This window comes from Narcine bancroftii, chromosome 11, assembly GCF_036971445.1.
Source record: "Narcine bancroftii isolate sNarBan1 chromosome 11, sNarBan1.hap1, whole genome shotgun sequence".
In the NCBI taxonomy this organism is placed as follows: domain Eukaryota; kingdom Metazoa; phylum Chordata; class Chondrichthyes; order Torpediniformes; family Narcinidae; genus Narcine; species Narcine bancroftii.
The window spans coordinates 22,019,553-22,047,433 of record NC_091479.1 but is presented as its reverse complement, the minus strand read 5'-3'; the positions used below and the strand labels follow the sequence as shown (position 1 = coordinate 22,047,433).

At 45.5% G+C, this 27,881-nt stretch overlaps 1 protein-coding gene across 1 annotated transcript in view; it reads right to left on the bottom strand.

Annotated features, from left to right (window-relative positions):
• The window catches only part of ca12 (carbonic anhydrase XII), a 54,857-nt gene that overhangs the window by 11,625 nt on the left and 15,351 nt on the right, over positions 1–27,881 (bottom strand). The window contains exons 2-7 of the mRNA XM_069902911.1: positions 25,075–25,254; positions 22,243–22,385; positions 13,802–13,897; positions 13,657–13,720; positions 12,213–12,370; positions 1,244–1,367 (exon numbers count right to left, since the gene is read on the bottom strand). Of these exons, the coding sequence (XP_069759012.1) occupies positions 1,244–1,367; positions 12,213–12,370; positions 13,657–13,720; positions 13,802–13,897; positions 22,243–22,385; positions 25,075–25,204 (715 nt within the window). The 5' untranslated portion in view covers positions 25,205–25,254. The remainder of the gene's footprint in view (positions 1–1,243; positions 1,368–12,212; positions 12,371–13,656; positions 13,721–13,801; positions 13,898–22,242; positions 22,386–25,074; positions 25,255–27,881) is intronic.

The window sequence follows — 27,881 nt, the reverse complement described above, 5'->3', positions numbered from 1 at the left end:
GTGATACAGGCCCTTCACAGTATTTTCGCCATTTTCGGATACCCCAATTCCATCCACAGTGACAGGGGGTCCTCATTCATGAGCGCGGAGCTGCAACAGTACCAGTGTGGTATCGCTTCAAGCAGGACCACGAGCTATACCCATGCGGTAACGGCCAGGTCGAGAGGGAGAATGCCACCATATGGAGAGCGGTTACACTGGCTCTCTGGTCTAAAGGTCTCCCCACCTCTCACTGGCAGGAGATTCTCACTAGTGCCTTACACTCCATCCGCTCCCTCCTATGTACTGCAACAAATGCCACCCCCCACGAAAGGATGTTCCTTTTCCCGAGGAAATCCGAATCAGGAACCACTCTACCGGCATGGCTCACCGTCCCTGGCCCCGTCCTTTTGTGACGCCACGTCCGGCACTGAAAGAATGACCCCTTGGTCGACCGAGTGACTTTACTCCACGCGAACCCACATTACGCCTACGTTGAGTTCCCAGACGGGCGGGAGGACACTGTTTCGGTGCGGGACCTAGCTCAGCACGCAGTAGACCCAGCAAACCCCCCCAACCCAACCTTCCCCAACTCTTTATTCCCCAGGCCCCGTGCCGCAACAGAAGGACCAACAGCACCCCAAAGACCCGGGCCACCCTGCCGACAACACGACTGGGGAATTGAGCGACGGAGCAGTTGCACCCGACGAGCCAGCTGGCGACACCATGCCAGCGACCCCAATCCCAGCACCACGGCGGTCACGCCGGATGGTCAGACCCCCTGACCGCTACAGTCCTTGACTTACCCCTTCCTTTCATTCTCTCCCTCATTTTTTTTTTCCAGGGTCAGTTCTCCAAGAAGGGGTGAATGTGATAGTACAGATCTATCACCAATGTACATAGTGTATATAGTTACTGTATCTAGACTGTGCTTACAGCGATTGGCTGAGAGCTAAGCCACGCCTATTGTCTGGGCCTTAAAGGGTTGTGTCCCTAGCCAGGTCGGATCATTCCGGACTGGTCAGCCACCTGTGAAGAGCTCCTGTCTTTTGCTAATAAAAGCCTTGGTTTGGATCAACAAGTCTTTGGTTCTTTCGACGAGCTCTACAAGGGCTATGGACTTGGTACAGGTCAGTGGGACCAGGCAAAAACTAGATTAGGCGCAGACTAGAAGGACCAAAGGGGCCTGTTTTCTGTGCTGTAATATTCCATGATTCCACTTGGCATCCCAGCAAAGAGCTGCGGAGTTCCATTCCACTCTCACCTTGGAACGAAATCAGGACCTCTCTCTCCCCAAGCTCCTGAACGTGCCTGTAATTGTTCACCATGTCCGTTCGATTCCATTCATCCATGTTGGAGAAGTACAAGTCGCTTTCTAACTCTAATAGCTGGAACAGAGAAAAACAGTACTGGTTACAAAAGCCAAATGGAACACTCCGGAACTGTCCCCGTGGGCTCTCATGGAAGCACATCTCCTTAATTGGTAACAGGCCCTTCCAACCAATGAGCCCAAGCCGCCCATATACCCAAATTCACCTACGAGGTCCCATACGTTTTGACCGGTGGGAGGAACCTGGAGTGTTCAGTGGAAGCCATCAGAGGCACAGGGAGAATGTACAAACTCCTTACGGACTGGGCCGGATCACTGGCGCTGTAATCGCATTGTGCTAACCGCGAGGCCTACCGTGACTTGGAGGGTGATAATCTGCATACAGGAGATCGGGACAATGAGCGAGCGAGCATGGATCCACTGGACCGAGCTCCTTGATGATTAACTCAGCCTGAGCAAAGATTTCTCAAGGCATGCGAAAGGAGGCCATTTAGCCCAGCAAGTGTGCTGCTCCCTTGGAAGAATTTGTTCGGACCCAATCCCATTTTGCAGCACTCAGCCCTCAGACCACAGCTGGGAGATGGGGAGCTTCTGCTTGGCAACCCCCAGACTCTTCCACCAGACATTGGGCACATTGTCAACAGTCCCTCGGACACCTAGACCGACCTCTAGGTTACAGAACATAAGGGCAGGGAGGCCATGACCCAACTTGTGTGTCACGATTAGTGTAGCGGTCGGTACAATGCTATCACAGCGACAGCAACCCGGGTTCAAATCCGGGGCTGTCTGTAAGGAATTTGGACGTTCACCCCATGACCTGCATGGGTTTCCTCTGAGTCCTCTGGTTTCCTCCCACCCGCCAAAATCGTACGGGGTTAGTAGGTTATTTGGGCAACTCGTGGGCCAGAAGGGCCTGTTACCACGCTGTACCTCTAAATTAATTTTTTTTTTAAATGTAGTGTGACAGAGTGTATAGATATGTTTTCGGGAGATAAATTAGGAAAGGTTTGTTAGAGTAAGTCACATACAAACACTTTAAAACAGATCTGATTTGAAATACTGGAGACTTAGTGGCTTCTCACACCTCTTGGCAAGAGCTTTGAAGAGTGCTCGAGAGACATCACAGAGGGGTTCTTGTTTACCCAAAAGCAACAAATGAAAGAGCAGGCTGGTGCCCTATTGACTACAGAGGCTCATGTGGTTTTGCAAGCAGAGAGAGTCAAACTGGCTGGCGGTGTGTGTGTGTGTGTGTGTGAATGAGTGAGTGAGTGAGTGAGAGAGAGAGAGAGACCAGTGTCAGCCAACTGAAATAGGAAAAGCTGGTAAGAAGCTCCAGTGTGGAAGACGGCCCAGTCACAGCCCTTGTGGTTCATGCAAGAGGAGGGGACTGGATGTCTAATGTTTCACTTGGAATAAGCGAAATAGAAATGAACTCTGTGATGAACTGAAAGAAAGAGGTTATCATTCGGAGAACCCTGAAGGGGCAAGTTTTGTCAGCAAGACACTGGAGTGGCTGATTTAAAAGGAATCAGTTGGAACAACAAATCTCTCTATGAAAGCCGACAAGAACCTTTCTGAGCGGTAACCATTTACCTTTCAAGCACCAAAGCCTGGTGAACTTTATAAATGTTCAATTCTGTGCCCAGTATAAGAATTACCTGCAACCAGTGAACTTGGAGGAATGAGAAGTGAGATTGGACTGTGAACCAAACAACTTTTCTGAACTTACACACGTGAATTAGAAGGGGGTTAAGTTAGGTTAAGTGTGATTCTGTTTTCATATTTAAAGATAATTAAAAGCAACTTTTGTTTAAGTAACCATTTGTCTTGGTGAATATCTATTGCTGCTGGGTTTTGGGGTCCTCTGGGCTCGTAACAATAGACTTCAGCAAGATAATACACCCTTCCGGCCTACAAGCCCATGCCATCCAAATACACCCAATTAACCTACAACCCTGGTACATTTTGAGGAAACCAGATCACCTGGAAGAAACCCACTCAGACGTGGGGAGAACGTATAAATTCCTTACAGATGTTGGTGGTTCCCAACCCCCATTCTGGTGGCTGGCGCTATAACAGCATTGCGCCAACTGCTACACTAACCTTGCTGCCCAGAGATTAAAATTTAAAAACTTTAGGCCTTTCTGGGAAGATTTGGGTAATCTCCTGGGACATTTTTTTTTACTGGAAATCAATACCCTCAGGTACCTGGATTATTTTTAGTGGGGAATTTAGAAGCCGCAAGACCTAAAAAAAGAGGCGGTGGGGTTACTGGCAAGGAGTGACCTGTCAATGAGGTGGGATAAGCGGGCGCTCTTATCAATGCATCAAGCTTGACGCACGCTCGTGACGCGGCTGGTGGGGAGTGGAGAGGTCCCGAGCTGAGGTTCCTACTGACGCAGGAAGGGGCAGGCAGGGATGGCCGCAATCGTAAGAGGGGAGGACACCACACCTCATTGGTGGGGTGGGGGGAGGGGGAAATGCCCGCGGATCCCCCCCACTTAGCGTCAACCCTGTAAAATTCATTTAAGATCACTTCAACCAGGAAATGCACAGCAGTAACTTGGAAATCTGATTCCCAACTCGGTTTGGGCCGCTGGAAGATAGAGATGCATCATCGTGTTCCCCTGGGAAAGATCACCTAGAACCATAGAAACAGGTAGGATGTATTTTCAAGAATTCATTCCTAAGATACATCAGGATAAATCTTTAATGATTCCCCCCTCCTATCTCTCCCCACCCCCCCCCCCCCCACTCCCCAACCGGTGCTCACAGTGCCGAGTACCCAAGTCTGCTTCCTTGATGGGAGAGGTTTATCCTCGGTGAAGCCAATCTTTTCCTTTTCTTAGTTTTCTTCTCTTGTTTCGGGGGGGGGGGGGTTCTCTCTCTCTCATATTTCTAGTCTCATTTTCTCCCTTTAGTTCAACAAAAACATTGTCGTTTCATTGTACTTTTTCTTTATAATTAATTGAATCACTTGTTGACTTTTTTCTCTCTTTAATATCGACGTGCGGATCGAAATTTGTAATATTGTTAATATTGGGGATATCGATCTTTTTCTTTTTGATTATTCTCCGTTTTCTCAAAATAAAATATTTTTTAAAAACTTTTTAAATTATATAAAGTTTTGTGGGGCCACCACAGGGGCAGTGTCCATCACCCACAGCTCGCTGTGAAGGTTCTGCTGCCCACCTGGACTGACTGTGATCTTTGGGTTAAGAAGTCCAGAATCCCCCCTCCATTGTTGGAATTCAGAGACTTTCTGATACATCTTGCTTCTGATTTTTTTGTTTCTCTTTTTTTTTATAATTTTTTATTTTTCACACCATAAATCACATTAACCATGATACACATTTTTTCCTTTTCACACATATACAATGTCATTTTCTCCCCCCCCCCCTCCCCTCCCACCCTCCCCACCTCCCCCCTCCCGTCCATTTAAGGTATAAAATCTAGGATACATTAAACCACTCAGACAATGTTGTCATTCAATAAAAATACACCAGAAATTCCACTGAGTCCATTCTTTTCATTTCCTTTCCCTTCCGTTAACTTAGGTAGTGATTGTCCCCGGTAGGTTTTCGCTATTGTGTTTAATATAAGGCTCTCATATTTGTTCGAATATTTCAATATTATTTCTTAAACTATATGTTATTTTTACTAATGGAATACATTTATTCATTTCTATATACCATTGTTGTATTTTCAAATTATCTTCCAATTTCCAGGTTGACATAATACATTTTTTTGCTATGGCTAGAGCTATCTTAACAAATCTTTTTTGTGCATCCTCCAAATCAATTCCAAATTCTTTGTTTTTTATGTTACTTAGGAGAAAGATCTCTGGATTCTTTGGTATATTGTTTTCTGTTATTTTATTTAATATCTGATTGAGATCTTCCCAAAATTTTTCTACTTTTTCACATGTCCAGATTGCATGAATTGTTGTTCCCATTTCTTTTTTACATCGAAAACATCTATCAGATACTGTTGGGTCCCATTTATTTAACTTTTGAGGTGTAATGTATAGCCTGTGTATCCAGTTATATTGTATCATACGTAACTTCGTATTTATTGTATTTCTCATCGTTCCAGAGCATAACTTCTCCCATGTTTCCTTTTTTATCTTTATATTTAAATCCTGTTCCCATTTTTGTTTAGTTTTACCATTTGTTTCCTCATTCTCCTTTTCTTGCAGTTTAATATACATATTTGTTATAAATCTTTTGATTATCATTGTATCTGTAATCACATATTCAAAGTTACTTCCCTCTGGCAAACTCAAACTGCTTCCTAATTTATCCTTCAAGTAGGATCTCAATTGGTAATATGCCAGCACTGTATCTTGAGTTATATTGCATTTATCTTTCATTTGTTCAAAGGATAATAATCTATTTCCTGAAAAACAATTTTCTGTTCTTTTAATCCCTTTTTTCTCCCATTCTCTAAAGGAAAGGTTATCTATTGTAAAAGGGAGTAACTGATTTTGTGTCAATATTAGTTTTGGTAATTGGTAATTTGTTTTATTCCTTTCTACATGAATCTTCTTCCAAATATTGAGTAGATGATGTAATACTGGAGAACTCCTACGTTGTACCAATTTTTCATCCCATGGAGTTCAGGTATCTTTTCCCCTATTTTATCTAATTCTAATCTAGTCCAATCTGGCTTTTCCCTTGTTTGATAAAAATCTGATAGGTATCTTAATTGTGCGGCTCTATAATAATTTTTAAAGTTTGGCAGTTGTAAGCCTCCTTGTTTATACCATTCTGTTAATTTATCTAGTGCTATCCTCGGTTTCCCCCCTTTCCATAAAAGTTTCCTTATTATTTTCTTTAACTCCTTGAAGAATTTCTCTGTCAGTTGTATTGGCAATGCCTGAAATAAGTATAATATCCTTGGAAAAATGTTCATTTTAATACAGTTTATCCTTCCTATTAGTGTTAATGGTAAATCTTTCCAATGCTCTAAATCATTCTGTAATTTTTTCATTAGTGGATAATAATTGAGTTTATATAGTTGGCCGAGATTTTTGTTTATTTGTACACCTAGGTATCTTATTGCTTGCATTTGCCATCTAAATGGTGATTCTTTCTTAAATTTTGAGAAATCCGCATCATTCATAGGCATTGCTTCACTTTTATTTACGTTGATCTTGTAACCCGACACTTCTCCATATTCCTTCAATTTCTTATATAATTCTTTTATTGATAGTTCTGGTTCTGTTAAGTATACTATAACATCATCCGCAAATAAACTGATTTTATATTCCTTGTCTTTTATTTGTATCCCTTTTATATTATTTTCTGTTCTTATCAATTCTACTAGTGGTTCTATAGCTAACGCAAACAATAAAGGTGATAGTGGGCATCCCTGTCGTGTTGACCTGCTTAAGTTAAATTGCTTTGATACATGTCCATTTACTGTCACTTTCGCTAATGGTCCCTTATATAATGCTTTAATCCAATTAATATACTTCTCCGGTAAACTAAATTTTTGCAATACTTTGAACAAATAATTCCATTCTACTCTGTCAAAGGCCTTCTCTGCGTCTAAAGCAACTGCTACTGTTGGTGCTTTATTCCCTTCTACTGCATGAATTAAGTTAATAAATTTACAAATATTGTCTGTTGTGCGTCTTTTTTTGATAAATCCAGTTTGGTCTAGATTTACCATTTTCGGTACATACTCTGCTAATCTGTTTGCTAATAATTTAGCTATTATCTTATAATCTGTGTTAAGTAAAGATATTGGTCTATATGACGCTGGTGCGAGTGGATCTTTCCCTTGCTTTAGTATTACTGTAATTATTGCTGTTTTACATGAATCTGGTAAGCTTTGCGTTTTATCAATCTGGTTGATTACTTCCAGGAGGGGCGGAATTAATAAGTCTTTAAATGTTTTATAGAATTCTATTGGGAATCCATCCTCTCCTGGTGTCTTATTATTTGGTAATTTTTTTTATTATCTCTTGTATTTCTACTATTCCAAATGGCTCTGTTAATTTATTTTGTTCCTCTATTTGTTGTTTTGGTAGTTCAATTTTAGTTAGAAATTCATCTATTTTCCCTTCTTTCCCTTCGTTTTCAGTTTGGTATAATTGTTCATAGAATTCTCTAAAGTTTTCCTTAATTTCTTTTGGATTATATGTAATTTGTTTGTCTTTTTTCCTTGATGCCAATACCATTTTCTTAGCTTGTTCTGTCTTAAGCTGCCATGCTAGGATTTTGTGCGCTTTTTCACCTAGTTCATAATATTTCTGTTTTGTCTTCATTATATTTTTCTCCACCTTATATGTTTGTAGTGTTTCATATTTTATTTTTTTATCCACCAATTCTCTTCTTTTAGTTATATCTTCCTTCATTACTAATTCTTTTTCTATATTTACTATTTCCCTTTCCAACTGCTCTGTTTCCTGATTATAGTCCTTCTTCATCTTGGTTACATAACTTATTATTTGCCCTCTAATGAATGCTTTCATTGCATCCCATAGTATAAACTTATCTTCCACTGATTCCGTATTTATTTCAAAATACATTTTAATTTGTTTTTCAATAAATCCTCTAAAATCCTGCCTTTTAAGTAACATGGGGTTTAATCTCCATCTATACGTTCTTGGAGGGATGTCCTCTAACTTTACTGTCAATATTAAGGGTGAATGGTCCGATAGTATTCTAGCTTTATATTCTGTTTTTTTTTACTCTATCTTGCATACGAGCTGATAACAAAAATAGGTCTATTCTTGAGTATGTTTTATGTCTAGCCGAGTAATATGAATATTCCTTTTCCTTTGGGTGTTGTTTCCTCCATATATCCAAAAGTTGCATTTCTTCCATCGATTTAATTATAAATTTGGTTACTTTGTTCTTTTAGTTAATTTTTTTCCCAGTTTTGTCCATATTTGAATCCAAATTCAGGTTGAAATCACCTCCTATTAATATGTTCCCTTGCGTATCTGCTATCTTCAAAAAGATATCTTGCATAAACTTTTGATCTTCTTCGTTAGGTGAATATACATTGAGTAGATTCCAAAACTCCGAATATATCTGACATTTTATCATTACATATCTCCCTGCTGGATCTATTATTTCCTCTTCTATTTTAAATGGCACATTTTTACTAATTAATATAGCTACTCCTCTTGCTTTTGAATTATACGATGCTGCTGTTACGTGTCCTACCCAATCTCTCTTTAATTTCTTATGCTCCAATTCAGTTAAATGTGTTTATTGCACAAATGCTATATCAATTTTTTCTTTTTTCAGTAAATTTAGCAGTTTCTTCCTTTTAATTTGGTTATGTATTCCATTAATATTTAAAGTCATATAGTTCAACGTAGCCATTTTATACTTTGTTTATCTTCCCTTTCCGTTTCTCCATCATTACCTTTCCTTCTTATCCATTTCTGTTTTCTTGTTTTGAATCCTTTATAAGACAACATTCCTAAAACATCAAACATTTTCCTTATTCTCCTATTTAAAACTTCTTTAGCCCCAATCCCCCCTTCCCCTCCTGAGTTGTCCTTTATCCCTTGTCAGACAACCACATCTCCCCTCTCCATTTGGGTTTGCGAATTCACTCGCAAGCGTCAGCTGATTTTGCAGTGACCGTAACACCCCCCCACCCAGCACCCCCCAGAAAAGATTTCACTTTTCATATGTGACAAAGGTCACTCTTTTAATTCCCTCCTTATTCCCTCTATTCCTTTTCCTTCCCTTATTAATTCTTGTCTATACTATCTATATTTTCCTCTAAATACGGATACATTCATGTATGCACATTATACATATACACACATATACCTCTTTACCCACATACATATAAATCGTGGTCATTTTTACTCTTATTACATGTCTTCATCTCTGTTTGTTTTGTAGTTGTTCTGCAAATTTCCTTGCTTCCTCTGGATCCGAGAATAGTTTTTTTCCATAAGATCGTTTTCGATGTTTTGAACTCCTTCCTCCTCTTCAGGAGTTCAAAACTTATGTCTTTTTAGTTCGCAGTCTTTTGTACTCTCGTTACACGTCTTCATCTCTCAGTCTATTTTGTAATTGTTCTGCAAATTTTCGTGCTTCCTCTGGATCCGAGAATAGTCTGTTTTGTTGTCCTGGAATAAATATTTTCAATACCGCTGGATGCTTTAGTATAAATTTATACCCTTTCTCCATAAAATCGCCTTTGCTGTATTGAACTCCTTTCTCTTCTTCAGGAGTTCAAAACTTATATCTGGATAAATGAAGATTTTTTGCCCTTTGTACTCCAGTGGCTTATTGTCCTCTCTTACTTTTTCCATTGTTTTCTCCAGTACCTTTTCTCTTGTAGTATATCTTAGGAATTTTACTAAAACAGATCTTGGCTTTTGTTGTGATTGTGGTTTAAAGGCCAATGCTCTATGTGCCCTTTCTATTTCCATTTCTTGCTGTAGTTCTGGACATCCTAGGATCCTAGGGATCCAATCTTTTATAAACTCTCTCATATTCTTGCCTTCTTCATCTTCCTTAAGGCCCACTATCTTTATGTTATTTCTTCTGTTATAATTTTCCATTATATCTATTTTCTGAGCTAACAGTTCGTGTGTCTCTATAACTTTTTTATTAGATTCCTCTAATTTCTTTTTTAAGTCCTGTACCTCCATTTCTACTGCTGCTTCCCGCTCTTGCACCTTGTCCATTCTTTTTCCCATTTCTGATAAGGTCATATCTATTTTATTCATTTTCTCTTCTGTATTGTTTATTCTTCTACTTAAATCATCAAATTCCTGCGCTTGCCATTCTTTAAATGACTCCATGTATTCTTTAATAAGAGAAAGTACATCCTTTACCTTGCTTTTCCCTTCTTCTAATTCACTGTACTCTTCCTCTTCTTCTTCCTCTGGGTTGGCCATCTGTTGTTTCTTTGTTGCCCTTTTCTTCTCTTCTTTCTTGTTTTCGTTGTCTTCTATGTTCTCCTCTTGCTGCAGGTGTTCTGCAGCTATCATTGCCGGCTGTGGAGATCGACTCCCCAGCTGGTCACCCCTCCCGTCGGTGTGTTTTTTTTCATGCGCGGTTGCGCACTTTTACTCGGCTCAGCGAGCCATTTTTGTAGTCCACTTTCTACCGACCTGAGGGAGCGGGTTTCTCTCTCCACCACGGGCCTCTTCGAACAGCTAAGGCCTTTTCCTTCATCTTCCGTTGTCTTCTCTTCCTCTCTTCTTACCGTTGGTTTCGACTTTTCTTTTTTCGTCGCCATCTTCTTTCCACCTTTATATTCACTTTACTTTGATTTTTATTTTTGTGCCTTTGTGTTTTGCTTTGTTTTTTTCTGACTTTTCTGGAGAGGGCTGGAGTTCATCGTCCGGCCACTACTCCATCACGTGACTCCTCTTTTTTGTTTCCCTTGAAGAAGGGCTCAGGCCCAAAACGTCGGCGATATAGATGCTGAACAGACCGGCCGGGTTCCTCCAGCACTTTGGTGTGTTTGCCTTTGGACTGGAAAGTGGGTGCCATTTCAAGGAGTCTGGGTCGAGTGTAATGGACATGTTGATGAGAGGGAACGAGATGCCAGCTGATGGCCAGAGGGCTCAATTTTGACATTTAAGAAAAATTTGAAATAGGGAAGTGGATGGGAGAAGTATGGTCTGAGTGCAGGTGAATGGGACCGGGCAAAATTATAGCCTAGCACAGACTAGATGGGCCGAACTATCTGTTTCTGCACCACACTGGTTTCAGGGTTTCTTTGGGGAATGTGTCCTCACAACCCCCCAGTGAAAGCTTGGCTGGGGAACTGGGTGACCAATGTCACAGGGCAATTTACTTTTGTATGTGGGCCCTGGTAAGTTTCACCACAAGGCTGGCGATCGCGGCCCATCCCCGCAGAAGTGGCGAGGAGCTTCCACCTCGAGGTGCGGCCGCCGGTGTGGCAAAAGTGCTGTAGGGGAGGGAGGTCCAGGATTTCGACCCAGCGATGAAGGAACACAGTCATTCTTCAACAAGGAGCTGTGTGCCGTGGAGCGAGTGCTGCGGTCAGTGGGATTCCCCAACTCCACTTACTGTGAGAGGGCAGTGTGGACTGAGAAGTGTGGAGGTGGGGGTGGGGGGAGAGAACTCCACCTCAATTTCTGCAGAAGAGGCTGATTCCGTCTCCATCCATGGCCCTAGTGTGTTCCAGGGAGAAGCAGGGAGCGGAGATGTCCCCAATACAGGTTTAAACTCTCTTTAGAATGGGGGAGCTTTGCCACACAGACATCAAGGGGTGTGGGCTCGGGGTGGGGGGGGGGGGAGGCAGGGCACCAGAGTAGTAGAACACCCCCCTCCCCTTCCCCCGAGAAGGAGAAGCATTTTGTGCTGACTGTTCATTGTTAATGCTGGTGTATCAGTTAGGCCTTGTAAGAGTGAGTCTCAAGCAACCAGACAACTTGCTTATCCGGCATCTACAATCCCCGTTCTGGAGACCAGGGGTTTTACTGTAACAGGAAACAAAGAAGTAACTTTTTTTTTCCACACAGAGGGTGGTGGGTGCATGGAACGGGCCCCCAGACGAGGGGGTTGAGGCAGGTACTATTGCAATGCCCAAGAAAATAAATTGAACGGATACATGGATAGGATGAGTTAGACCAGTGGATCTCAACCTTTTTCCACTCACATACCACCTTAAGTAATCCATTACTAATCACAGAGCATCTACTTAAGGTGGTACACGAGCGGGGAAACCAAACGGTTGAGAAGCACTGGTTTTCAGGGATAGGGGCCAAATGTGGACAGGATGGGAAAAACTGCAATTTGGTCAGCATGGGAAAGTTGCCTGTTTCCTTACTGCATGATGGAGGGGGTGGGGGGGAGGGGTGAGAGGACCCTGTGGAAGCAACCTTTCATGCTCTCGTCGAGAGAACGTGTAAGAGGAAGAAGCCCAGTCCTGAGGCTGTTACCTGTTCACTGGAAATCTGCACAGGTTCTCTGAACACGGTCCACTGTACACTGGGGTAGCAGGGCGGCGTTGTCAAGGATCCATGGTAGCTGAAGTATTCGTTCAATCGATGTGGGAGAAGGTCATTGATATTAAAACCAGGAATCAAGATCCTTTCACCTGGAAAAGTTTCACAAAGGCCTCTCAGGAACCGCTGGCCCCAGGCATGAAATGTACACAGCAAGAGTTCACAGCCTGCAATCATGGTGTAGGACTGGTGGTTGTCAACCTTGTCCTCTCTGACGGGGGGGAGAAAGGGGGGGGAGAGGAGGAGGAGAGGGAAGAGACAGAACATGAAAAGACAGACAAAAAGTGAAGGGGCAGAGAGGCTTCAGAAGGGCGGTACAGTTGCTGTCGCTGTCGGCACAACGCCTTTACAGCGCCAGCACTCGGGACCGGGGTTCAAATCCCGCGCTGTCTGTACGTTCTCTCCATGTTGGCATGGATTTTCTCTGGGGGCTCTGGTTTTGTCCCACCGTTCAAAACGCCCCAGGGGTGTAGGCTAACTGGGTGTAAATGGGGCAGCACGGACTCGTGGGCCCATTACTGTTCTATATGTCTAAATTTCCTTTAAATTTTAAAAATTTACACCTGACCCAAGAGATGGCCCCTCCAGAGTCAAATGGTCAGTGGAGAAAGGAAGTGGGAGTATCTGCTGGGGGGAATAAGAGAGAGAGAGGGGGGGGAAAGATGGAGAGGGAAGAAGGAGAATGGAGAGATGGGAAGGAAAGAGAAGGAGAGAGGGGGACAAGAGGGAGTGAGGTGGAGATGGAAAGAGGCGAGAGAGTGGGGGAGGGGGAAGGGAAAGAGAAGAGGATGAAAATTGGGGGAAAGAGGGGAGAGGAAGGAGGAGAAAGGGGGAAGAGAGATGAGGAAAAAAAGGGAGGGAGATGGTAGGAGAGAATGGAATGAGGAGGAAAAAGGGAAAGAGAGGGGGATGAGGGTGAGGAAGAGAGACAAGGTGAGGAGAGAGGGAAGAAAAGGAGAGGGGGAAGAGAGAAGGGCAAGTGAGGGGAGAGGGATAGAATGTCATTGGCTTCTTCAGAAACCCTGACACTCAGCTCAGCCTCAAGAATACAAAACGTGTTGTAATTCATTTGTTTTGAGATCAGTTTTGGAAACTCCTCCTTTTCCCATACTCCTCACTGGCGTCCCTCCATGATATGACTGCTGCTCTCTGAGCTGGTTGGTCACCACTATCAGGCAAAGTACCCCTCCCTGCCTGCCTGCCCACGGGCTCACTCCCAGTCCCCTCTTTGTCCCCCAGCTATCTTCATCATCAAGACCCACCCCCCCTCCCCCCGCCTCCCAGTATCATCCATGCTCAGGACCCCAGTGCCAGTCATTACCGTGACAGGGAACCGAGACCGATTTGGGAGACTCCTTTCTAGCCGAGTCCTCCTTACCTTTATACTGGATGACTTTCAAATGCTGAAAGATGCAGTTGTAAGCAGGATTGAATGGGCCAATCTAGAGCAGAGAAGAGACGTTAGATGAAAACCCTGCCTCCAATACCCCAATGGCAACGGAGGACACCCGAAACAGAAATACCTGGATCAGAATTCCAAGCACGGCCAGCCCATCTACTTTGTCCTGCGCTACGGAAATGTTCTCATATTTCTCAGAGTTGTAGTGGACAATATGCATCTAGATGGAGCAGAGCATATGGAATTAGAAGAGAGAGACGAGGAGTAATTTCTTTACACAGGGCCTGGTGAATCTGTGGAATCCGTTGCCACGGCCAACTTTGAAGGCCAGGCCATTGGGTATATTCGAGATGGGGTGGGAGGGGGTCGATAGGGGATCAAGGGTTAGAGGAGATGGCAGCAGAAGGGGGCTGAAAATCATAGCTGAAAAGTTGACCATGATGGAATGGTGGGACGGTCTCAATGGGCCAAATGGCCCAAATCCACTCCGTTGCCTCCTGGCCAAATTGGAAAAGTCATTCTGTGACCGCTGGAAACTGGCTGAAGGGGGTGGAGGGGTACCAGGTATCAGAGAGGGTGCTGAAGGGGTCCTGATTGGGTCGGAGGGTTTGGATCTGGAGCTCAGTGGCCGATGAATTGGACTGCGAGACTGGGGGGAGGGGGTTGCTGTGGAAGCACTGGGGGTGAATCTATGGACATTTGGTGACTCGGTGGGGGAGGCTCTCTTTTGCTTCTCCTTCTCTGACTGTAAGGGGCACTCTGCAATTTTGCTGATGGCCACCTTACAGCAGAAGTAATTTTATGAAAAATGACACTTTTTATTACATGAGAATAAAGAAAATCTTGAATAATTCATGATTTTCCACAATCTGGGAATTTTCTGTTTGCTAAGAGAGACATTTTTTTCTTTGCACTGGACAGCCAGGTAGGCACACACCATACAGTCTGCACCTGTACACCCTTATGGAGAACACATGGTCCTTATCAACAGAAATTGGAATGCAAGAGATACCTTGCCCACTCATTAGGGTGGCACAGTTAACATAGCAGTTAGTGTATCACGATGACCGTGATCTGGGTTGATTTCTCGCTTGGGGTGCGAGAGGACATGGGTTCAAATCTTGGTCAAGCCCCTATAAAATGTTACGAGCCCAGAGGACCCCAAAACCCAGCAGCACCAAGACAAATGGTCACTTAAACAAAAGTTGCTTCTAATTATCTTTAACTAATCACACTTTAACTTAACTAACCTAACTTAACCTCCTTCTAATTCTAAGTGCACATGTGTGTAATGTGTGTGTAAGTTCAGAACAGTTTATTGGTTCACAGTCCAATCTCACTTCTCATTCCTCCAAGTTCACTGGTCACAGGCAATTCTTATACTGTGCACAGAATTAAGCATCTATAAAGTTCACCAGGTTTTGGTGCTTGAAAGGTTCTTGTTGGCTTTCATAGAGAGTTTCATAGAGAGATTTGTTGTTCCAGGACATCCACAACTGATTCCTTTTTAATCAACCAGTGTCTTGCTGACGAAACTTGCCCCTTCAGGGTCTCCAGATAATAACCTCTTTTTAAGATCACCACAGAGTTCCTTTCTGTTTCGTTTATTCCAAGTGAAACATTAGACAGCCAGTCCTCTCCTCTTGCATGAACCAAAAGGGCCTTGACCAGGCCGTCTTACAAAACGACTTTCCACAAGCTTTTCCTGTTTCAGTCCCAGCTGCTGTTACCGACCGTAACACTGTAGAACTGATCTGTGTGTGTGTGTCTCTCTCTCTCTCTCTCTGAGAGAAAGCCCGATTGACTCTCTCTGCTTGCAAAACCACATGACCCTCTTAGAACAGCAAGTTCCCCTCCAGACAATATGCAGCTCCAACAAGCTCTTTCATCTGTTGCCTTTTTGTAAACAACAATCCATTAGTGAAGTCTCAGTATTTTAAATAAGATCTGTTTTAAAGTGTTTGTATGTGACCTACTCTAACAAACCTTTCCCAATTTATCTACCAAAAACATTTCTATATTCTCTGTCACAAAATCGACTGCTAGCTGTAAGAAGTTTGTACTGTGACCTGTGAGGGTTTTCCTCAGCTGTTCCTGTCTCATCCCACTCTCCAAAAATGTACGGATTTGATGGGTTAATTGGCGAAATTGACTTGTAAAGTATTGTTTTTAAAAAAGTCCAAATATCCGGCTTCCACCGCCCTCAGTGGAAGGAGCATTCCACAGGTTCCCCACCCCCTAACAGAAGACATTTCTGTACACCCCAGTTTTAAATAATACTGAACTGCCCACCCTCCGAAATACATTCCGTGAATTCCTTCCCAGGACATTATAAATAGATAAATTCCCAGCAACATAACAAATAGTTAATTTTTAACGTTCAGAGCTAAATAATTTAAAATCAGCAGAAATATCACCTTGGCAGATGTGTTGCCACGGTTCCCAGCACATTAATAACAAGGGCGGCACGGTGGTGCAATGCTGTTGCAGCGCCAGTGATTGGGACCGGGGTTCGAATCCCGCGCTGTCCATAAGGAGTTCATACATTCTTCCTGTGTCTGCGGGGGTTTTCCCCTGGGGGGCTCTGATTTCCTCCCACCATTCAAAACGTACTGAGGGTTGTAGGTCAATTGTATAAATTGAGTGGCATGGGTTTGTGGGCCAAATGGCCTCTTACCGAGCTTTATGTCTAAATTTAAAATTTTAATTTAAATCTCCTCACACGTCCATCACTGGCCCTGGGAAAAAATTTTTACAGCACTACTGAGCATTTGTTTTGGGATCTGGGTGTCATTTGTAAGGCCACAGCATTCTAACTTCCTGGAAACCCCCACCCCTCGTTGAACCCCTGCAGTCCTGGTGAGGGTAACTCCCTCCCCCTCCCCCCTCCCCAATGTGGTGGTGGGGAGGAAGCTCCAGGATTTAGAGCCAATTAAGGTATCGTGCCGTGGTCCCAGGTCAGGGCAGCATGCGACTCCGAGGGGAACCTGCAGGTGGCGACATTACCCCAATCCTGCTGTCCTGCCTTCCCCTGTGACCCAGGAGGTGCTACACCTGCGCTCAGACCTCCTTCCTCATCACCATTCGGGGGGGGGGGGGCAAACAGTCCTTCTAGGTGTATTGTTACGAGCCCAGAGGGCTCATAAACCCAGCAGCAATAGATATTCACCAAGACAAATGGTTACTTAAACAAAAGTTGCTTTTAATTATCTTTAAACATAAAACAGAATCAAACTTTAACATATCTCTATTAACTTAACTAACCTAACTTAATCCCCTTCTAATTCTAAGTGTACGTGTATGTAATTTGTGTGCAAGTTCAGAAAAGTTCTTTGGTTCACAGTCCAATCTCACTTCTCATTCCTCCAAGTTCACTGGTTGCAGGCAATTCTTATGCTGTCCACAGAATTTAACATTTATGAAGTTCACCAGGCTTTGGTGGTTGAAAGGTAAATAGTTACCGCTCAGGAAGGTTCTTGTCAGTTTTCAGAGAGAGATTTGTTGGTCCAGGACATCCACAACTGATTTACTTCCATCAGCCACTTCAATGTCTTGCTGACGAAACTTGCCCTTTCAGGGTTCTCCAGATGATAACCTCTTTCTTTAAGGTCACCACAGAGTTCCTTCCTGTTTCACTTATTCTTTCTGACCACATGACCCTCCTAGAACAGCAAGTTCCACTCCAGACAATATGCGGCTCCAACATGCTCTTTCATCTGTTGCCTTTTTGTAAACAACAATCCATTAGTGAAGTCTCTTGGGTACTCTCCAAAGCTTTTGCAAAAGCTTTTGGCGCCAGAATGTCTAGCATGGGCAGAGCTCCAGTATTTTAAATAAGATCTGTTTTAAAGTGTTTGTATGTGACCTACACTAAAAAGCCCTGCCCCAATTTATCTCCCAAAAACATTCTGTCACAGTCGCAACACTTCACTTGTGTCTCTGACATCTACCGCATCATGCTTTGGCCTCCTCTACATCGGACGCAGACCAGGAGATTGCTTTGCTGAACAACCCCACTCTGACCACATCAGTGACAGGGATCTCTCATTTCAATTCTGCGCACCAGACCCCTATTCACCTGTCCGTCATGTCCTCATGTACTATTCCACCAAAACCACCCATAAATTAGAGGAAAAACACCTGATTTTCCATTGGGGCCCTCTCCTACCAGATGGCATTGACACCGACTTCTCTGATTTCTGCCAACCCACTCTCCATTTCCCCTCCCTTCCCCTTCTGTTTGTCAAGATTCAATTTATTGTCATGTAATAAAAACAGTGTCCTATTACATGAAATTTCTTTTTGCCTGCTGTAAAGCAGACAGATTCACCATTGGCAGGAATTGCCTGAAGCGCCCCCTACAGTCAGAGAGAGAGAAGCAAAAGAGAGTTCCGCCCAGAGTCACTGAGTGTCTGTGGATTCCCCTCCAGCATTCCTGCAGCCCCTGTAGCCACACAGAGTCCAGTCCAAATCATCGGCGACCCGAACTCCAGATCTGATTCTCCGACACAGTCAGGGACCCTTCAGCGAGCGCCCTCGGCACCTCCTTGCATCCCGGTTCCGATACCTGCTACCCCTCTGGCCAGTTCGAGCCACTCTCTAGCAGCCCGGCGGGAGTCTCCTGACCAGCAGCTCACAGCATGGGTTTCTTGCCCCGGGTGGCCAACAGTCCACCGCATGCATTGGTCCCTCAGCCGCAGAGCTGGGTCTGTCACCCCAAGGGTCATCTCTGCTTCTCCTTCTCAGATAGGGAGCGTGGTCTCCCCATTTTCCAGTGCCCTGCACCAGTCCTGCAACCCCTCATGGCTGCTGCCAATCAGAGGTGCCGCCATCTTGGACACCGACCCCATGGCCATGGGATTTTAAATAAAACTACTGTCGGTTCCTTTAATGGGCCATTCAAAGCCTGTGCGGAGCTGACGGCAGTTGACCGGGTGTTTGAACCCCATGCGAGCACTGAGTCTCCGCTCCTCGCACCCACGGGTGTGCAACACCAGCTCCTGCAGCCCCGCCATTTTCTTCCTGTCTGGGTTCGAGTCCCACAGCCATCTCAAGTTCCCTCAACTCCTGCTTCTTCTGCAAGAACACCACTTCTCAGTCCTTTGATCTGACCCTCTTCCATCTCTCATTCCCACCACCCTGGTCACAACCTCTTCTCACTAGCAGAAGGTACAGAAGCCAGAAGTCCGGCCCGTCGAGATGGTCCACCATTCAATGAGATCATGGCGGATCAGATGATTGGCTCATCTCCACCCACCTGCCTTTTCCCCAAATCCCTTAATTCCCCGACGATGTAAAAATCTACCCAACCTTGTCTTAAATATATTCACTGAGGTCACTTCCACTACTTAATGGGCAGTGAATTCCACAGATTCATCCCCCTCTGGGAAAAGCAGTTCCTCCTCATCTCCATCATGAATCTTGAGGCTATCTCCCCTGGTTCTAGTCACCCTCTCTCTGTCTTTCATAATTTTATATGTTTCTATAAGGTCCCTCTCATTCTTCTAAATTCCAGTGAGCACAATCCCAGATGATTTAATCTCTTCTTCTCTCAGACTAACCCCTTCATCTCTGGAATCAACCTGGGGACCCTCCTCTCCACCGCCTCCAAAGCCAGTACATCCTTCCTCGAGTAAGGAGGTCAGAATGGCCTGCAGTCCTCCAGACACGGTTCCACCAGGACCTTGTACAGTTGCAAATGCTTCGAACAAGGAATATCAGTCCAAACTTTTATACCTAATATCAAGTTTTCTTTGTGGCATCTTGATTAGCCTTAAATTTTTGGTGCATTTTATGTAATTAGGAAGTCACAGCAAGACTTTAATTACACCTGCACGTTGTATTTGTGCAATGACACACTGTAAAAGGGCTGGATGGTTTGGAGTTTGTCATATATGTTCAGGAAAGTTTTCTAAATCAATATATAGAGGTACCAACTAGAGAAAGTGTACTACTGGATCTCATATTGGGGAACGAGGCAGGACAGGTGACAGAAGTATGTGTAGGGGAACATTTTGGGTCCAGTGATCAAGTTAATTTTGGAGAAAGTTAGGTCTGGGCCTTAGGTTGAGATTCTAAATTGGAGAAAGGCCAATTCTTTTTTTTTAAATTTTTTTTTCACACCATAAATCACGTTAGCCATGATATACACTTTTTCTTTTTCACACATATACAGTGACTTTTTCTCCCCCCCCACCCTCCCTCCTCCCAAGCCACCCCCCCACCCCCCCCTCTCATCCATTTTAGGTATACAATCTAGGTTGCATTAAGCCAGTCAGACAATGTTGTCATTCAACAAAAATACACCAGAAATTCTACTGAGTCCATTCTTTTCTTTTCTTCTCCTTCCATCAACTTAGGTAATGTTTGTTCCCGGTAGGTTTTCGCTATTGTATTTAATGTAAGGCTCCCATACTTGTTCGAATATTTCAATATTATTTCTTAAACTATATGTTATTTTTTCTAATGGGATACATTTATTCATTTCTATATACCATTGTTGTATTTTCAAATTTTCTTCCAATTTCCAGGTTGACATAATACATTTGAGAAAGGCCAATTCTGAGGAAATGAGGAGATTTAGAATGTGTGGATTGGAATAAGATGTTTTCGGGCAAGGATGTCAGTGGGTGACCTTCAAAGGTGAAATTTTGAGAACACAGTGTTTGTGTGTTCCTGTCAGGATTAAAGGCAAATTTAGCATACAGGGAACCTTAGTTTTCGAGGAATATTGGGGATCTGGGTCAGAGGAAGAGAGAGATGTATAACAGGTTGCTTTTCTACAGGTATATTAAGAACAAAAGGTAGTACGGGACAAAATTGGTCCCCTTCATGATCAGTGGTTGGCTTTGTATGGGGCCAAAAGAGATGGGAGAGATCTTTCTCATCAGTGTTCAGGTTCACTCAGGAAACAGGCATAGAGTCGTGGAAAGTGAGGAGAACACATAGTGAGGTCATGGAACCTGTGCACATTAAAGAGGAAGAATTATTTGCTGTCTATTGCTTTCTCTCAAATCATTCGTCTCCACTACATGCACCCCACAAGACCAGGACGTCCAGTCCAGATCATCTGAGGTGTCCTCCAATAAAAACATGGCTTCCCCTCTACCACTATCAACTTGGCCATCACCTGCATGTCCCCCATTTCCTGCACATCTGCCCTGGCCCCCTCTGAACCCCAGAGGCAACAAGGACAGGATTCACCTTGTTCTTGCCTACCCCCCTACCAGCCTCCACATCCACCTGCAACATAATCTGCTGTGAGTGCACCGGTTCAACCACTGGGTCCTAATGTCCGTAGTCATTAAGCAGCCCTGTTAAAGGAGCCAACAGTGTCATTAAACTAAAATTCTGCACAGGTCTGGGCCCAAGATGGCAAGTCCTGTGCTCAGCAGCAGACATGAAGTGTTGCAGGGGCACCAAAAACAGGAAGAGCATCCCCCTGTGGGGAACGGGAAGCAGAGGAGAGGACTCTGCAGGATGGTGACCATGGCGACGGACCCGCCAGGGGCTCAGTGGCTGAGCGACCCACTCAGGTTGCGGGCGACTTGGGGTCGGGGGAGTAGCACAGGTCAATACAGAGGAGCGTGGGCTTTTGTGAGCACGTTGACAGCATCATCGACTACAGCTCAGCTGTCAACACTATCAATTCTGGTCAACGAGCTCCAAAACCCAGGTCTCTTCAATCCTTGACTTTCTCATCAGAAGACCATCAATATGATTTGGAAAAAATGTCCCCTCATCACTGACAAGCAACACAGACGCTCCCCAACACCCATGACTGTGTGGCCAGGCACATTTCAAATGTCACCTCCAAATTTGCCACCAGGGTTGTGGGCAGATTCACAGTCAGTAAAGAGGAAGGGTACAAGAGGGAGCTAGAGTGGCAACAGCAGAACTAAGGAGCTGACTACAGACCTCAGGAGGAGAAATTCGGGAGAACACCAACCAGTCCTCGTCGAGGGGGTCAGCAGTGGAAAGGGTCAAAAACTTCCAAGTTCTAGGTGTCACTGTCCACGAGGATCTGCCCTGGGCCTCCAAGCCGATGCAGTCAAGAAGAAGGCTCGCCAGCAGCTACACTTTGAAGAGATTTGGCCCGTCCCCGAAGATGCCTATTTCTACGGGTGTAGAAATTTGGGCTGGTTACATCGCTGTCTGGTACAGAGGTACCAATGCACAGGACAGAGGGAAAAAAAAGAGGGTTGTTAACTCAGCCTGCGACATCACAGGCCTTCACTCCATCGAGGACGTCTACAAGAGGCAGTGTCTTAAAGCAGCCTCTATCCTCAAGGACCCCCCACTGCCCTTTTCACTCTGCTACCATCAGGAAGGAGGTGCAGGAGCCTGAAGACGAGTGCCCAGCGGCACCAGGACAGCTTCTCCCCCTCCGCCATCGGATCCCGGAATGGACAACGAACCACAGGCCTGGCCTTTTGTACGAATTTATCTATTTGTACAGGTAATCCACGGCAATATCGGGACTGTGACAACTGCTGCCAAACGACAAATTTCGTGGCACCTTCAAGACGTTAAACTCTGAGAAGTAAGTTGAGCTTGTGACCTTACCTCTGAGGGGTAATGTCTCCCGCTGATGGTGTGTTCGGAGCCCATGGGCTCCTTTTCGCTGCCCCAGTGCAGGTGGAGCTGTACAGCAGTGTAGCGGTGAGACATGCTGACCAGCTGCATGGTTGGGGGCAGCAACACCTTCACTGCAACCAAAATAAAGTCAGTGGTGCCTGAAATACCAGCTTGAAGGCATCCAAAGGGACATTAGTATCACCCACCCTGGGATCTCTATATAATCATTCACCAGGGGTGCAAATCCCCTTCTCCATACATAGAACATAGAATAGTACAGGCCCTTCGACCGTCGATGTTGTGCCGTCCCATATAACATAAATATTTGTGTAAAATGCAAAAAAAATTTCCCCTCAAAAAATTTTTCTGCGGGCGGGTGGTAGTCGGCAGCGCGACTTGGGTGGCCAGCCGGGCAAGCGGACAGGCAAGCGATAGTCAGCAGCACGACTCAGGAGGCCGGGTGAGCGGTAGTTGGCAGCGCGACTCAGGAGGCCGGGCGGGCGGGCAGAGAGATGCAAGCGCGACTCAGGAGGCCGGGGGGGCGGGCGAGCAGAGAGTTGCGAGCATGACTCAGGAGGCCAGGGGGCCGGGCGGGTGAGCTGACAATACGTAAGCGCGTCTCAGGAGGCCAGGCGGGCAGGCGAGTGGGCGAGCGGAGAGACGCCAGCACGAATCAGGCGGGTGAGGGGAGGGTGGGGGGTCGTATTATACACGGCGGTAAAATATTTCCCCTTTTTCCCTCAAAAATGGGGGGGGTCCTCATTATATACAGAATGCATTATACACGAATATTTACGGTATTCCTTAAAAAAAGTACTAAACCCTCCCTACCCCGTACCCTCTATTTTACTTCCATCCACGTGCCTGCCTAAGAGTCTCCTTAAATTCCCCCAATGTTCCAGCCTCGACCATCATCCCTGGCAAGGTATTCCAGGCCCCCACAACACTCTGCGTTTAAAAACCTTACCCCTGATATCTCCCCTAAACTCCCATCCTTTCACTTTCTACACATGTCCTCTGGTGTTTGCTGATCCTGCCCTGGGAAACAGGTGCTGGCTGGCTACCCTGTTTATGCTTCTCACTTGTAGTCCTCTATCAAGTCTCCTCTCATCCTTCTACGCTCCAAAAAGTCCCAGCTCTGCCAACCTTGCCTCACCAGTCTTATTTTCCAATCCTGGTAAATCTCCTCTGCACCCTCTCCGAAGCTTCCATGTCCTTCCCATTAATGAGGTGACCAGAACCAAACACAATACAAGTGTGGTCTCACCAGAGATTGGTAGAGTTGCCACATGATCTCTCTACTCCTGAATTCAATCCCACTATTAATGATGCCTGGCGTCGCATCGGCCTTCTTAACTATCCTATCAACCTGTGCAGCGACCCTGAGGGATGCATGGATTTGCACCCCAAGGTCCCTCTGTTCATCCACCATTCTCTTTCGTTCCTTGTCTCCTTTCCTCCAGCTCTTCTGCCTCCCTTTCCTCCATCTCTGCATTAGGAGCCACCTCCCTCCCCAATCGATTCTCACCTTTCCTCTCCTGTCCAGATCCAATATGGCCTCTTGCCTGTTGGCCTATGCTCTTCCCCCCCTCCCCCCACGGGCCATTTTATCCCGACACCTTCCTACTTTTTCCATCAATCCTTGACGATTCATTGTTCGGATATCTCTGCTTCGTACAGATGCTGCAGGACATGCTGAGTTTCTCCAATGCTTTTGTGTACTTACTTTTCCGATACAGACTCTGATTCCCTCCCCCATTTGTCCATCATCCCAGCCTCGAAGTACCTCTCGTCACCTTCACTCTCTCCCATCACCCCCCCCCCCCCAACTTGGGTCCTTCTGCCCTTTTTCCCCTTTCTACATAGAAAACCTACAGCCCACACCATTGTGACGAACACATCCCTACCTTACCCATAGCCCTCTATTTTTCTATCCTTCATGTACCTATCCAAAAATCCTTGAAAAGTCCCTATTGTATCCCCCTAGACCACCGTTGCCATTTGCTCATTCCGCTCACCCACCACTCTCCGCGTTTTTAAAAAAACAAACCCAGACATCTCCTCTGTTCCTTCTCCCAGCACCTTAAACCCGTGTTCTCTTGTGACAGCTCTGGGGAAAAGCCTCTGACTGTCCACACGATCAATACCCCGCATCATCTTAAACACCAGGTCTGTTTCTATCTATGAAACCCACCTCCTGTCTCCTAACTCTGCCCCTTCCCCTCCCCAACCTAGCTCCATCTGTCCAACATCCTTCACCTATCACCGACTGGCTCCTGCCATACTGGGGACCCTCCCTCGCCCTTCCACACTGGGGACCCTCCCTCACCCTTCCACGCTGGGGACCCTCCCTCACCATGCCTCGGCCCTATCCTAGAGCCTCAAACTGAGATATCAACCATCCGTTTTTCTCCACAGATGTTGCTTGACCCGCTGACCTGTTGGTTTTTAAGGGGAAAAATGGGATGGGTGTAATATTAATTTAGCTCAGTTTGTGATATATTTTAACAGTGGGTCCAGCAGTATCTATGGAAGGATAGGAATAGTTTACACCAGTGGCTCTCAACCTCTTTCTTTCCACTCACATACCACCTTAAGTAATCCCTATGTCAGAGGGTGTCTGTGATGAGAAAGGGATTACTTACAGTGGTGTGTGAGTGGGAAGAAAATGTTCGATAAACCACCGTTCCACACTTTGCCTCTTCATGGGAAGGCGAGACCCGTTTGCCTCTTCGTGGGAAGGCGAGACCCCTTTGCCTCTTCGTGGGAAGGCGAGACCCCTTTGCCTCTTCGTGGGAAGGTGAGATCCCTTGTCCTTACCGGCATGGCCATCATTGGTTAAAGACAGCTTCTGTGATGCTGAGAGGTTGTAGCCTCGTACTTGGATGGGCTCCAGGTCTGGGCTGTAGGTGAAGATTCCCGAGTGGAAGTCTATGGGAGACTGCTGCATGGTCCCACAGTACGGATAATCCAATGCCCAATGATCCTCTCCATGGGGTCCTGAGAAAGAAGGTTACCTTTAATACCACAGATACCTTCTCCACCCTCCACATGGACATGCTAATGCCGCACAAGATAAGAGAAGCTGAAGCAGGCCCATCGAGTCTGCCCCACCCTTCTAATCGTGAGCTGATCCATCCACCCACTCGGCCTCACTTCCCGGCTTTCTCTCCATGATGCCCTGACTAATCAAATAGCTGCCTTAAAACCACCCAACCATCTCGCTTCCACACCCTCCAGAGTGAAGGTTGCTCATACACTGGTCAAGAGATCAACTTGAAGAGTTCCATTAATTTGGTGAAAGTTTCTTTCACAGGTTGACCCCGGGTTATAAGCACCCAACTCATAGACACACCGACACGAGAGCAAGCTCCCGTAATAGACGGGGGGGTGGGGGGGGGGGGTATGGTTAGCCTGGCAGTTAGCACCGTGCTTCAGTAGAAATCCGAAAATCTGAACCGCTTGGGGATGGGGGTCGAGCACTCCTCTGAAAATTCAAAGAGGAATAAAGGAGGTGAACAGGAAAATGTTAATCACTTTTTCGTCAGCAAAAAAAGGGCAGTTTTAAAGAAAAATAAACACACACGCAAAAGCCCGCCACGTTGACGAAAAGTCCGGTTCTCGGGTGGTCTGGATTTCTGGCTCCCGGATTTTTGGATTGCGTTGCCAGGGAATTGTAGAGGCAGAGAGGAACTGGCCAAATTAGATTGGAAGGGGGCACTTGTCGGGAAGGACAGATGTTTCTGCAAAAAATGGGGTAAACAACACCGGGAAAAAAAAGTCAAATGGAAAAACGTCATAACTACGGATGACGAGGGAACTCAAAATGAGAAGGGAAATAAAAAGTAGTGGGAGGCTAGAAGACCGGAAAGCTTTTAAAAACTTGCAGACACATCAGGAGAGAAAAAAAATGAAGTATAAAAGTAGGCTAGCAAATAATATTAACGAGGATACAAAAAGCTTTTAAAGAATCAAAGAGGGGTGAGAGTAGAAAATGATGCCAGAGAAATAAAAATGGGAGACGAGGAGATGGCAGAGGGACTTCATTTTACTCCACTGTGGTCAACGCTAGCCGTTGGCCAGATGTCAAAAGGAATCAGGGAAGGGAAGTGAGTGCAATTGCTCTTTTACAGGAGAAGGTGCTCAGAAAGCTGAATGGTGGGTAAGTCTCCAGGGCCAGATGGATTGCACCATCGGGACCTGAAAGAAGTAGTGGTAGAGATTGTGGAGGTGTTGGTAATGATCTAGCCAGAATCAATGCATGGTCCCGCTGGACTGGAAATGTCACCCTGTAGTGGCCGGGTAGCGGGCCGAGTGGTCGCCGGCGCGGTACTAACCTAATGAACCGCAGGCAAAAGATGGTGGGTGCCGAGGAACGGCACGTTGATCCGCTGAGTCTCCTGCCGAAAGGTGTGGGAGACTCACAGGGCTTCATTTAAACCTGTCAGCCAAACCCATAGTGACGTCCCACCTTGTCCCGTGGAGCTCATAAAAGAAGCAGGTAAACTCTGAATGAATCAGTCTTGACTACTTTGGCGTGTGTTTGTGTTACTTTAGTAGCTCTACTGTAGTAGCTGCTACACCTCCACTATTCAAGAAGGGAGGGAGGGAGGAAGCAGAAAGGAAATTAGCCTGGCATCGGTGGTTGGGAAGATGTTGGAGTCAACGATGAGGTTACGGACTTGGAGACACATGTCAGGATAGGGCAAAGCAGCATGGTTTCCTTCAGGGGAAATCTTGCTTGACAAACCGATTGGAATTCTTTGAGATCGGATAAGGGAGATGCCGTAGATGTTGGGCATTTGGCCTATGACAAGGTGCCACACATGACACTACTTAACAAGATCAAAGCCTGTGGTATAACAGGAAACATACGAGCGAGGGGAGAGTATTGGCAGGAAGAAGTCGGAATACAGGCATCATATTCTGGTTGGCCGCCAGTTGCTAGTGGGGTTCTACAAGGGCAGTGTCAGGGCCACTTCTTTTTGTGTTGTCTATCAATGATTTAGCTAATGGAATGAATGGCTTTGTGGCCAAGTTTACAGATGATACGAAGGTCGGTGGAGGAACAGGTCATGTAGCGGAAACACAGAGGCTGTAGAAGGGCAGAAAAGTTGCCAATGGAATGCAGTGTTGGAGAGTGGACGGTCATACACTTTGGTAGAAAAAATAGACTATTTGTGAAATGGGGAAAACATTGAAAATCCCTAGATGCAAAGAGACCTGGGAGTCCTTGTGCAGGATGGCCTGAAGGTCAACTTGAGAAGAAGGCAGATGCAACGCTGATGTTCATTTCAAGAGGAATAGAATATAAGGCGCTGGTGAAAGCTCACTCAACACTTTTGGGCTCCTCATTTCAGAAAGGATGTGCTGACGTTGGAGAGGGTTCATAAGGATGACTCTGGGTTATCAGGTGAGGAGCGTTTGACAGCTCTTGACCTGGACGCTGCAGCGTGAGAAAGGGTACTAGAGGGGCACCCCTCCTTCCAATGGGATGTAGGCTAGAAGCCCTGACTGGTCTTTCAGGGCGGTGTAAAAGACTCCATTCCAAAGACAGGCAGCACAGTCCTCACTGGCCAATCTTTATCCCAACCCAGCACTTTGTTTAAGAGATACAGCACGGTAAC